This window comes from Odontomachus brunneus, unplaced genomic scaffold (assembly GCF_010583005.1).
Source record: "Odontomachus brunneus isolate Ranch 3 - 2012 unplaced genomic scaffold, Obru_v1 Obru_scaffold_093, whole genome shotgun sequence".
NCBI classification, from domain to species: domain Eukaryota; kingdom Metazoa; phylum Arthropoda; class Insecta; order Hymenoptera; family Formicidae; genus Odontomachus; species Odontomachus brunneus.
In genome coordinates this window covers 1,082,837-1,096,373 of record NW_022639543.1, presented here as the reverse complement: position 1 = coordinate 1,096,373, position 13,537 = coordinate 1,082,837, and the positions used below count along the sequence as shown (strand labels likewise).

At 41.3% G+C, this 13,537-nt stretch overlaps 1 protein-coding gene across 2 annotated transcripts in view; it reads left to right on the top strand.

Moving 5' to 3' along the window:
- Window positions 1-11,278, top strand: part of LOC116848363 (phosphatidylinositol 3-kinase regulatory subunit alpha) — a 73,701-nt gene extending 62,423 nt beyond the window's left edge. For both annotated transcript variants that reach the window (XM_032824345.1, XM_032824344.1), the window contains 9 exons: window positions 1,986-2,171; window positions 2,890-3,018; window positions 3,256-3,463; window positions 4,014-4,241; window positions 4,463-4,787; window positions 4,881-5,128; window positions 5,232-5,408; window positions 5,505-5,759; window positions 6,077-11,278. In XM_032824345.1, the coding sequence (XP_032680236.1) occupies window positions 1,986-2,171; window positions 2,890-3,018; window positions 3,256-3,463; window positions 4,014-4,241; window positions 4,463-4,787; window positions 4,881-5,128; window positions 5,232-5,408; window positions 5,505-5,759; window positions 6,077-6,368 (2,048 nt within the window). In that variant the 3' untranslated portion in view covers window positions 6,369-11,278. The remainder of the gene's footprint in view (window positions 1-1,985; window positions 2,172-2,889; window positions 3,019-3,255; window positions 3,464-4,013; window positions 4,242-4,462; window positions 4,788-4,880; window positions 5,129-5,231; window positions 5,409-5,504; window positions 5,760-6,076) is intronic.
- Window positions 11,279-13,537: the final 2,259 nt, after the last annotated feature.

The window sequence follows — 13,537 nt, the reverse complement described above, 5'->3', positions numbered from 1 at the left end:
TTTTTTTTTTTTTTTTATTATATCATTATTGTTATTTGTGTGCATGGAGAAGTACATTCCCTTTAGTGCAAAGAGTACAATGTAGAGCTAAATGAATCTCTCTTACAAGGAATGGAAGTTAAATAAATCAGAAAAGTAATTTAATTAATATATTTCTAAGGAAACGATGAGTCGTTTAAAAAAAATCTATATTATTCGGATATTTATTAGCAAGCATACTTAAGGTATCGTATTAGATTTTGATTAGATTAAACTAAACCGATGAAATTTGCTGGATGATAAAGTAATTATTTGAGCACATGCATTACGTGCTCGTGTATGTCGTTGACAATTCTGTTGTCCGTGCATGCGCAGTGTACGAGGGAAAAGCATTAATTAAAGACAATTTCGGTATAACGTTTTATTAAGTTGACATAAAGAATTTGGCAGCGATGCCATTAATTGTGGTTCTCTAGAATTTTCTAATTCGCGTATCAATCTGACTACAAAAAACGCAAAACAGTTCGCTGCTCCTCGACAGTGAACTTTGATAGCGAGAGGAAGAGCGAGTGAATGAGTGAAATAAATATGTATATATACCATTTACAGATATAATTTAATATATTTCTCTCGGCTATATAGGTCAAAACTATAGAAAACATGAACAAATAAGTATAAGTATGTAAAAAAATATGGAGGAATGACATATTGATTATATCCGCGCAGAACTGGATTCTTTACTATTGGATATTTTCTATTGACACTTTACATAAACGAAACTTAGGGGAAGTTGGCAATCTAATAACATATAGAAATATGTGGTATTTTTACTCGCGCATCGATTTATTTGAGCTTGACGGCGCTCGATAACGGCCCTCTCGAGATTTCTTCGTGCGGGCATCGACGAATGATCGTACATTCGTGACGAATATCGCAGCCCGGCTGGCCTCCGCCGTGCATCCGCGCATAAAATTCACGTGCGTGCTTACGTTCTCGCCTGTAGCTCGTGTTTTAATTCCGACTTTTTGTCTTCTCTCTCCTTCCCCTCCCCCCTCTCTCTCTCTCTCTCTCTCTCTCTCTCTCTCTCTCTCTCTCTCCCTCTCAACTCTACTCTATCTCTCCCTCTCTCGTCATTCGTCCTTCTTCAAAGAAGAAGATACGGTCATGAAGAAACAAGACGTCGCTGTCGCGCGGTCGTAAAAATAAATTTCTCTCCTCTTCCTCTCCCTCCCCCTACGCAATGTTCCCTCCCCCTCCGACCCGTTCACTACATTCTCGTCCTCTCTCTTGTCATAATGCACGCGTATATGCCTTTGATTGTACAAGTGGCGTGTATAAGTAGCATTCGCAAAAGATAGAGAAAGAGAGAACGAGATTGAGCCTGAAAATATGATCGCGCGAAGCATGGCACATATATCCTCGCGCGAAAATAAAGTCAAAAGTTCGTCAGCCGTGTAAAGAGCGAGAAAAAGAGAGAGAAAGAGAGAAAAAAGAAAGAAAGAAAACGTAAAGATCAAGGAAAGAGGAGCGGCAATAAACAGCGACAAGGAGCTTGGTTGCCGACGTGAAAATTTGCCAGGAGTCGAGAAATTTCTTCTCTTTGAACATTCCTCGAATGATTGCGATGTTACGCAATTCCACTTTGTCCACGTCGAATTTCGCGGTCGAGTACGATGTCTAATGATGTCGTCGCCGCGATGATCTTAACCATTTAATCCAACTAGAGTTAAGGCAAAAGTACCAATGCCTGAACACTAATAACACTAACTAATAACATTCTTCTCAAAACAATAGGAATGTCCAGAATTAGTTATCAGTGTTATTAGTATCCAGTCATTGGTACTTTTACGCTCTAGACAATTTGAATACATCCAGGCAAACGTTACCGCGTTTTACCGCGCTTGTCCGCTTGGTGTTATTCAAGAGATCGAATCATCACACAACGCGTGCGCTGGCTTGAAAACAATTCGCAGCAATATGATCTTTTTTTTTTCTGTACTTTGTAGTGTTCGGTCTCGCGTTGTGCTCGCAATTCGACATTGCCAGCCGTACGGCGCCGATTCTGGTGGAACGATGTACCCGCGCCCTCGAAGAGCAGGCCTTCGCCGACACGACGTTGGACCTCTACAAAGTTTACCACAGCAGCCCGCCTAATGAACAGACTCTCGAGCTGCGACAAAAGCTGAACGAAGGTAAGACAAACGCGCGCAACTTGTGGCCGGTCGGCTGCGCCGGCCGGATCGCGCGATCGCGCGCTATAAATAGCGCCGCGCAGTCATTCCATTCCACAATGTTCGGCGCGCGTTGCAAAAATGTCGCAGCGCGCACAGATGCACTCGCGCGTGCACGCTACCGCCGCCGCCGCCGTTGCTGCTGCTGCTGCTGCTGCTGCTGCTGCAACATTGTGGAGCCGGATCCCCGATAGCAAAGACGAAGAAAAAGGAAAGGGCGCGCGCGCTTATTTTGCGCGACGCGGATCGAGATTTCAGAAACAACGAACGGCCAAGGGAGGGCCCCTTTCGGGTTCTGGATCTTTGTCCCGGCTTCCCGCGGCCGCATTTAGCGCTAAACGTGATCTACACGTTTCATTCGCGCGTATCGCTGAAATTCTACTCGACTTCTTGCGACGTGTCGTATAAATCGGTTATTTTTAAAGTGGCGCCAAGCGAGTTTCCGAAACATTTTTCCTGAGATACGTATCGTATGCCGAAGTTATTTATATCCGCAGTACACGATTTAAATGTACTTAGCCATTCCAGCTGTACGCAGCGCATCTCTTGCAACCAAAGATATTTCGATTGAAATTGTTGGATTAATTAGTCATTAACGCGCGCAATTTTATTAAACCGCCCATAATTAAGACAGACGATGATTGAAAACGACTGCAATATCTTGATGTAATACTTTCAGATGTCTGCAACGCGGATCTGAGTCCCTACACCCCACAGTGCATCGCGAGTGTCTTGAAGAAATTTTTACGGGAGTTACCAGATCCAGTGATTCCTGTGCAATGGTACGATAGGTTTCTGGAGGCGTCGAGTGAGTATCCTATCGTATAACTGAATATCTTGCAATTACAAAAGTCATCACAACTATTCTAAAGTTTAATCTCGATCCAATTCTATTCTACTTTGTAAATTTTATTGCATGTAAAACAAGTATCAATACATAACATTTTATATTGTATTTGTGAGATAAAGAAGACAACAATAAGTACTGCTGTTATACTAAACTTAAGATCAGTGTTATCAGTTCGAATTTGTGTTCGTCACGCAGATATGAGGAGCGATGAACAATGCGCGACCCGTCTTAGTCAATTAGTAGCAGAGCTTCCGGAACATCACCGCAGCACATTGTTCCACTTGATGGCGCACTTTTGTCGCATCTGCCAGCTGCAGCACGGCCGGGGTTATACGGAACCACCGACCATCCTCGTGCAAGTGCTGTGTCACATATTTCTTAGGCCGCCTTGGGAGCGAATCATGTGAGTGCCACGTGGGATCCTTCTAGTCGTAGGGGAAGGCTCGGGAGTAGGGTGTATTTCGCACGGCGCTCGTTTTTTTAACGACTGGGCCACTACTGCGTTAATAGTTAAGGTCTGTTCTCCTTAGCCGAACTAGGTTTCACTTTTTGCCATTGAAGCAAAACAAGTATGTAATTTGGCGTCGAAAGAAAAAGGAACAAAGTTTCTTCGGCACTTGTTGAGCTAAAAAGAACAGGCCTTTGGTAAAAAGACTTTTGTGTACTGATAATGTACTAGATTGTTCTCCCCCTCGAGTAAACTTATCGAAAACAATTCGGCTTCCCAGTATTTCTTTATTTGAGCTTTCCAAATGGAATATGATGTCATACGATGTATGCAGCTGGCCATCTCTAGCGACTATTGAACACGATATTATACAAACAGTATAGTACTGTTGTAACGCGAAATAACAATCGCTTCTTATTACTAATTGTAAGATTAATTATTCGATAGACTATATGTGACATTTAATTGCCAAGTATTCAGCACCTCGCACTGCATGATTTTATAGTCAAGTTGTCCACAACACGGAGGCGCATATACGTATAATGGAATTGCTATTGCTGCACGGCGATTGGAACGAGAGGCTACCGGAGTTTGCTAGCCCGCCTCAATTACCTCCGCGCAAAGTTTCGAGACCACAGTTTCCGATTATGGATCCATACCCAGTTCCCGAGGATGAAGCCGTAGACAGATCGGCACCTGGCACGGATACTAGCAAGGACCAACAGACACACAGGTGAGATTCTATTTTGTCCTATTCGGTCCAAATCATAATCGCTTCTAGTTGAAATTTTAGATTCGATTTTAGCTCTTACTTTTTTCTCGATCTTATCCGAAACGTTTTTCATTTTAACACAAATCTTGCGCGACTCGTTTAAGATTTATTGAACGAAATGATTAAATTATGCAACGAATGGGCAACAATGTAACGTGTAATTATTATTGGAAAAATTGCAGGCCGCGCACTCTTCAAGAAGCTGAGTGGTATTGGGGTGACATCACGAGAGACGAGGTAAATGAAATGATGGTCGATTCGCCAGACGGTACCTTTCTAGTGCGGAATGCGTCTTCCAAAGGCGGCGAGTATACTTTGACGCTACGTAAGGGCGGCACCAATAAGCTCATCAAGATCAGTCATCGGAATGGAAAATACGGATTCTCGGATCCTTACAACTTTCATTCGGTCATCGAGCTAGTCGATTACTATAGAAACTGCTCCCTTGCGCAGTACAACTCTGTGCTGGATATCAAACTGCTTTACCCAGTGACACGATGTCAGCAGGTAATCTTTATTGAATTCTCCGAGTCGGTCAAAACCTTAAGGAAAACTTTCATCACTCTTAAGCTCAATATCTTCTTTTCGGCCGGAAAATAGGATGACGAGATTGCCAACACGACCGACATAGCGAAAGTGGTGCAAAAGTTCGTAGAGCTGGAAAAGGAGATAACAGATACCATACGACAATATCAGAATTGTTCAGATTTGTACAGTAAAACGGCCTACGAAGTCCAATTGAAGCGTCAGGCATTGGAAGCCTTTTCAGAGGCCATTAAGATGTTTGAGGAACAGATGAAACTACAAGAAAAATTCCAGAAGGAAGCCCAACCCCATGAAATTTCTACGTGAGTACTCGATTATTTTCTTCAAAACAAATTAAAGACGCAACATTTAGAACATTTGTCGAACGTTAGAATAGGACGCCTAAAGAGTAATATACAATTACAGTTTGACAGATAACGCAGAACTGTTGAAGCGAAGATTAAAGTCTTTGGAAGACAGCAAGGAGCAACTAGACGAGAGCCTAAAGCAACAGGTCGCTTACTACAGAACTCTTGAGAGAGAAATGTACAAGTTGAAGTCGGAGATCGGGCAGCTCGCGCGGCAAAAGGATCGCCATTCTCTGTGCGTGTTACTCCTTTTATTTACGTCGAAATAATCGTTTCTTCTCACGTCGAAAGACTGTATTGACTTGTTTGCGTTTTGTTGCAAATTTTGCAGATGGTTGAAGAAGAACGGGATGAAGCAGAATAAGATCAATCAGCTTGTCTTGAATCACTCGCATACAAATTCTATTGTCGGCGAAGTGCCTTATGGTGATCTTCAAGAGGTCGACCTTGAGGTCCACTCCGACGAGAAGACGTGGCTATACTTGAAGGGTTCTCGTTGCGACGCCGATCACATTCTAATGGGCCGGCCCGACGGTACCTTCCTGGTTCGCCGGTCAAGGACAGGCCAATACGCACTTTCCATAATGTAAGTCTCTCTCTCTTTTCTGTTGTAAGTGATGCGCCGCTTTCTATGTTGTATGTGTGTGCATGTATGTGTGTGCGCGCGTATGTGAATTGACGAGCATAAATTAGTATAATCGGTTATGGACATCGTGATTATAGTATAGATAATAGTAGTAATAACACGTGTGTCTTTTAATGCAAAGGTTAATCTTTCCAATAACCGTTGTTGATTCGTCGTATTCTTAATGAAATACTTTCGTAATAAATAAAATAGCAAGGATTTAACAGTTCTGAATTAGTTAATTAAGGATTAGCTGATTAAGAATTGTATTGTTACAGGTGCAGCGGCACAGTACAGCACTGCATAATATATGCTACCGAACGCGGCTACGGTTTCGCCGAGCCATACAACATCCACGAGAGTCTGAAGCATTTGGTGCTGCACTACGCTCAGAACTCTTTGGAGGAGCACAATGAGTGTCTGACCACTACTCTGGCCTATCCAGCGTTCGCTACGTCGACAGCGCTCGCACAACTCCAGGCTCAGCACGTGCAATTCCAGATGCACACGCAGAACCAATTGCAGTTCGCGCGACCCCACGAGAATCAGCTCGTCGTGCCGCATACGTAATATCTACTCGCCCTGCATCGCGATCAAGGTCCGATGGAGTACGTTTGTGCACGTGTGCGCATTCACACGTGAGTCCCTCCGAGCATTACGCGCCGATCGTCCAAAACGCTCCTCATTCGGGACGTTCCTCTCATGATCGCGTATTACGATTACGCGTATGTCACAGTCCTAGAAAACTACATTGTGCGAATGTCGACATTTTGATAGTGCGCGATCGACCATGCGCGCGCCGGTCGATCACTTATCATCGAGTGATAGATAAGTCTCGAAATAATGTGTAGCAGTCGTTAATGCGATAATAATCGTAAGAGATATTAGCGGTAGAATTAGATATGTACGGGTTACCGCGGTACGGTAACGATCGCTTCGACTAACGCAGAGGTTCCCAAACGGCACGTCGCGGACACTTATTCAAAGAGATGAGATTCTTGTCCGCGAGAGGACGCTGAAGTGAAAAACGAGTTTCTTCGTATGCCCGACAGAACTCGTAACAACGAATTCAAAGCTCGGAAGTTAATTCCAAGAAAAAACGACATTTTTATAGGATATATTTACCGGCTGTTAAATATAATTAAAAGATATTCAAACATTTTTTATTGGACATTTAGAGATAATTTGAGAACGTAAATACGATTAGATTTAATTTCGTAAATATGTAAGGAAGATGGGTAAACGTGGGACGAGATCGACTTGGATATACATTGACTTTCACGTCATGTAATTATTACTATCAGTAACAGATGACTACTATTGAGAGGTCCGAATGTGCCGGACATATGGCCCTATTTGTATCCACGTTTACCTATTTCAACGTTACTGTAGTATTTGGGGAAGGTGTCGAAGAGGAGACGCAAAGAATGTATATGTGTTGGATTCAAAGAGCTGTTGGACTAAGAAGGCTCGGGAACCTCTGGACTAATAGGACCAACACCAATATGAATGTCACCAACACTTCCTCAGGATTTAACGGCGCGGAGGATCTTGTCGAAGCTCCGCGCCGGAACTATAGTGGAATGGTGGCGAATCTACCGCGACCGATTTTGTTCTGCAAGAAGAGATAATGTGTTTTGAGATCTTAACGTTCGTTGTCGCACAGAATCGATCCGCTCGGAAACGTTCGGGAACGGAATCCGATCGGAAACATTAGAGCCAGAAGAATGCATGTCCGGGGGCCAGCAGTGCAGGCCATGCTTCGTTCGCCTCGAATGCAGTTTACGTTGTTCAGGTAATCAGGGTAGTCGTGTCTCGTACGTTTAACCTTTAATAGTCTGAATTTTATCTAGAAAAAAAGAAATCGGCGAAAATCTAGAATCTCGTCGAAATCACTGCAGCTCGATAAATGAAAATTATTAGTGTTTACACTATTATAAGTGGTGCCTATTACGTCGATATGTTTTGTGAAATATCCATGAATAGTGATTCTCATAATTCTTCATGTGACAAGTTAATCTATATTACGTGTTACCATGTGTCTGTGGCGATTGCATGTTCTATAATATATATGCTTTGCTCCTCTTATAAAATTTTCGCATAAGATTTTCACGTAAAACCAATTTACCGTGTAATTTGCAACGCGATACGATTACATCAAGACTCTTAAGGGTTAAACGTAATCACTCGAATAAAATTGGAAAACTATCGCGTCCTCGTTGCTTAAAATTCCCCGCGTTGGTGCAGCGTTGTTTGTGCAAGCGTCGCTTAGAAGGTCGAAGAGCTCGTTAAAAGACAAAAATGTTGCCATTCGCCCGACGAAGGGGGACTTAGTTTTCATTAAATTTCATTAGTGATATTAGAGTACGTCCAGAGTTTCCAAGTACCCGCGACGTATTGTTTTAGTACCGCTTTGTAATAACCGAAGAGTGGTCGCAAGAATCTGGCAGGCCCATTTACTCGAAAAAAATGTTAAAAGCTATTATCGATATTGACGTAAATATCGATATATAATCAAAAGGCATAATATTTTACATAAAGTTTTTTTTAAATGTCAAGGCAAATGTTTTATTGTTTTCTACACTGTTTTCTACTGTTTTGTCTACTCGCGTCATAATCTACCAAAGGTGTGCCATATCGTCTGTTGGAACGTACCATGCTTTATATCGTGTTTATAGCGATTGAGGAGTTTATTATTGATCTCTGTGTTTGAGTCTATTATTCATTATTGTGTTTGGTTTCTATTATTCCTGTGAAATGAATGCAAAAGCAAACCAGTTCGATTCTTGCAACCAAGTCTTTAATAGCGAAAGTGAATCGAGCATCTTTGTCAGCCTTTCTCGATCGCGTTCCGCAGCGGATCGCGACGAAGTCTCGTCGACGAGAGCTTTTTTTATACATTAGATTTCGAATATAACGTTAAGGATATTTACGTGAAAAAGATGATATAGATGTATATATGTAATTTCGGATTGTGTGTCCATAAGTGATTAAGACGGTTATCGCGTTCGTCATTTTCGATTGCCTTCATCTTCTAATTTCTTATCTTCATTTTCTGGTTTCCCTCTTTTCTATTGCATCTTTTTTATCGAGATTTAAATATAAATGAGCTTTCTTTTCTGAGCAAAAAGTTGTGCTGCGTGATCCTCGCGATCGATGCGTCAAGTCGGCCTTTCTTGCTCGAGCACGCCGGGATCTGTTCCGAATGATCTCAACAGAGTGGTAGATGAAAGTAGAAAATAAAGAATGAAGAATACGAAATATTAATGTGTGGCACGAAATGTAATAGGCTAGATCGTAAGGAATAGTGATCAAGTTCAAGTTTGATCACGAAGCATAATATGTTTCTGCAAATAGGATTGATCAGAAATAATAGAAAGATCGCAATGTCAACGTAGGAAACATGTGCTCCTTATTCGTTTCATTGTCCATAGATGGAGCGTTCGCTATTTTTTGCCAAAAAAATCGCATATCTCTTATATTTTCTTTCATGATATTCAAATTCTGTTTCTTTGTTACGTTTTGCTCTCTGAATTGAGATAAAAGAAGAAAAAACGCTCGAATATGTTCCCGAGAAATCTCGCGTTTACAGAGCGGTCGGTAAACGTCGAGAGTGTATCGGGAGCGCTTCGATTTGCGATTTGCGCCACTTTTGAATGACGAATGATTCGTATGAGAGTACACGTACGTAAATGAATGTTTTCTGTTTGCACGTGTCCTTTTTGCTGCAGTGACTGCAGTTTTTGATGTGTTACGCGATGGGGAGGGAAGTGAACGAGCGAGAAAGTCCGGCGCGACGTTAATCTTTTCACTCCGAAGAAAGAGCGCGATGCGGCGAACGTCGCGAGACAATGTTGAGAAGAGATACGAGATTGCGAGTGGAAAAGTTGCAGAAGAGAAAACTATCGGTGAACAAAAGGCACGTTGCTCATCCCGAGTGTTTCGAATTACGCGTAGGCTTAAGTAGTTTAAGATTTTTTATACGAAAGAGATGGGAGAGAAGCGACAAGCAAGCTTTTTCAGACTTGCACTTCGTGATTATCCAATCTGTTATCGTCCGTTTGTTTCTTTTGACGCTTTCGTCGTTCTTTCCTTTCTTAGTGGATTCGTTACCTCTTTATTGTATCACATCGTTTCATATTCATCACATTTTAAGATGTTTCGTGTTCTGAAGAACTTGCAAGCAGACTCAAATCATTACATGAACTCTGTGTACCTCGAAGAACAGGTTTGATAGATTTCCTTCTTGCATAATAAGCAGTAGTAAGACAAGTGAGAACCAGTCGTATTCTTTTGATTCGAGAGACGATTCTTCGAGAGTTTTTACCACGAGAGAATGATCGATCCGTTGAGTGCGGAAAGAACGACCTGACGACGATGGATAATCCTTGTAGCGTTCGAAATGAGTTTGTGAATATGGACGAGTGCGATTCGCGATGGAACACCTATGGTGGTGCGACTAATTCCTTGCGTGAAATTTTACAGGGTAAAAGTTTAGGATGCAGTCGCGTATAGTAAAGTCTTATATGTAAAGTTTAATATTTTATTAAATATATTCTGTGTTAATCTCTTCTTATAAATTATAATGATGTTTCAGCGAAGTGCTTTTTGAGTGTACACTCTCTCCACGAGTCTCAAATTATAATTTTATATATATATATAATATATAAATATAAAAAATATGTCGGCGTTTCTCTCGAAATATATCGCGAGTCGCACTAGTCATTGCTTTTCCGATCGGAAAAGATTACATTTATATACAAGTGCAACATGCACGTACGAATTTTCATATATGTACACACACGTACACACACATATACACAAAGCATACTTACATATGTTTGCAAGGTGTAACTTAATATGTGGGAATATGTTAAATTTTCTAGCAACTTTTGTCTGCTTATCTTTATACAAGGTGCTTACATTGATTATCTTGCACCATTATCGAGATTTCTGTACTCTTCCGACACTTTCAGGCGTTATACCGATTTGCTGAAAAACTTTCTACATAGCGCAAATTTAAAAAAAAAAAAAAAAAAATGCCACTTGAACATCGCTAAAACGTGTTTCAAAAGGCATATCTTTTGTTTGTGCTATCTGAGTTGATAAATAATTGAATGAAATATGTTTTAGTGAGGACTTAGGTTCTTATTCTGAATTCCTTTTTATCCATAAAAACAATTTAGAATGCGGGCTCTGGTCTTTAGAAAGAATTACTGAAACACAACGATAGCGAGAACTTATTATAATTTGGAAATGAGGCTAAATCGGAAATGTCTATATAGAATTTTATTGTATTGTTTTAAAATGCTGGTTCATATATCTATAGTGTTTTCCACATATCAAATTACAACCTGTGTGTGCGTGTGTGTGTGTGTGTGTATGTATGTATGTAGATTTCAGCAAGAAATATGTGGTGCATATATGAGAGAAAGAAAGAGAGAGGAAAAGGAAAAAAAATATATACGAGTATATATCTATATATTTTTACTTACGTTTAAAGCAAACCTTTAATTGATTATTTATAATATATACATGCGTACATATATTATATAGTAAAGCGTCGTGTTGTATCAATTGCGCGTTTGTGCGAGCCACATCGATCGCGGAAACTCGACGACGAGACGAGTTTCTTCACAGAGGCTCTCGCAAACGCATCGAACAGGCACACACACATGCGATCCTGACTTTGCGAAATTCAAACAACCGATCGAATCCTTACGTTCGACTGAGTGCAGGATCAGAGTTCACTCGATCAACGAGAATCGTCGAGCTGTACTTTCACGTGATAATTGCAATTTTGAATGCAAGCGTCTCAAAATTGATTTCTAATATTTTTGATAGACATCGATTGTGCGTGTAATAACTTTTATTCTAAATTGCGAACGGACGAGTTTGGTGTTTTGTTAAATTCGCGCGAATCGCGCGCTTTGCCTTATAGTAGTTATATTCGAAGTAGTAGAATGCGTGATATTTTCATATTAAATCTCTGTGCGCTGTGTCATTTGGTGCTTACGAAAAAATTCCGTTCAAACTCATTTCGTTGAGGCGGAGTTATTTTTTATCGGGCTCACGAATTTCTTTTCTACAAATTTGCCTGACGGAGCAATATGAACGAACGATAGTCACCTGACGAGAACTCTTCGTTAGATTTCAGTCGCGCTTCTTCCCGCGCGATATTTCCTTGTCAAGTCTGCAGTTGTCTCGCACGCGGAACAAGTTGTACTTATTTTCTGTACGCCAATTTGTACACAACAAAGTTTTTGAATATTTCGTGAACACGAGTATATCGTGTTGGAGCTTTGTGAAAAAGCTCGCCGTTGTTTTATATCAGAAAATCGCGTGTGCGTGCCTATGTGCTCTCGCGAAGAAGCGGATCACAACCGAAAGTGTTAATGAGTTGGGCTTGAATTCCGAGAGAATTCCGAGATTACAACAATCCGTTCAAATGCATAAACATTTATGAGAAGAGGTGAGCCGGCCGCGAGTCGAAGGAGAGAAAACAGGTGGGACACGCGTTTCGACGGGGTTACGTTACGGGTGAGTGCGTCGAAAGTGCGGCTTCTTTTCATTTTTTTTTTATTCTCGTTTTCACTTTTCTTTACGGAGGATAGGCCGGTGTCGTGCTAGGCTCGCTATGGCAGGGTGCAATAATAGTTGAACGGCATATTTTTTGGCGAACTGATGAAAGAAAATTTGGGGAAAAACAGCGAATCAATGAGAAATAAACGGCTCTAAGTGATAGTGAATAAGAGAGAGAACGCCTTGTCTCCCATCGTATGCGAGTACACTTAACTATTATTGCACACGTGTTCGCATTGTCGAGCGGTTCTCGTGTGTCCGATCTTGGCACATGAGTTGACTCGATCGACTTGTGTCGCGATTCGATCGCGACTTCATGGAATCAACTTTCGTGTCGCGAAATCGTCGAACTCGACGTTACGCCGCCGCGTCGCGCCAATTCCATCGGCTGCTACGAGGCGATCGCGTGGTGGAACTGGCCGATTCGGGACTGTTAACGAATATCGTCCAACCGATGATATTAACTGATAAAACGATCGTGTGAAATGGGAGATGGCGATTCCACGAGGGTGCACAAAGAAAAATATCATTCCACTGCTAACGAAAGCGAATTTACTTTCCTTCTTTACAGTAATCTTCAACAAAGAATATCTTTATAAGTAATATAGTTTTAAAATATATACTCTTCACAAATTTGAGACAAGCTCATCAAGAAAAAGATTTATTCTTTTTGCAGAAATATTATGAAACTTTATCGAAGAAAAATTCAGTGTGCAACTCTATGCAGTAAGTAAACAAAATTTTCGCTTTAATTGAATATTCTTGATTGAAATGTTAAACTTGCGCTAGAGGATTCAGAATGTCTCTTAAACAAATTTGATGCTTATGATGAGCTTCTGATTTGTGAATGTATAAACCTACGAAGTACTTGAAACAAGTAATATTTACTTGAATGCAGTATATATTTTTCTGTGTGTGGTAGAGCGTGGAACCGTCTCGTGGGGAACGTCTCGTCGACCGGGACGCGCGCTGCATCGTGATCTCCTGAAAGTTTGCCAGGAGCGACGGAGCGAGAGGAGGAAAGAGAGCGAATGTGAATAAGCCTTTGCCTTAGCTTTTGTATAAGCGAATGTGTAAAAGAGAGAAAGAGAGTGCGATTGTGCGAGAAGGACGGCAAGTGGAAAGAAGTCGGAGAGGTACGAAAGTTCACGATAGAC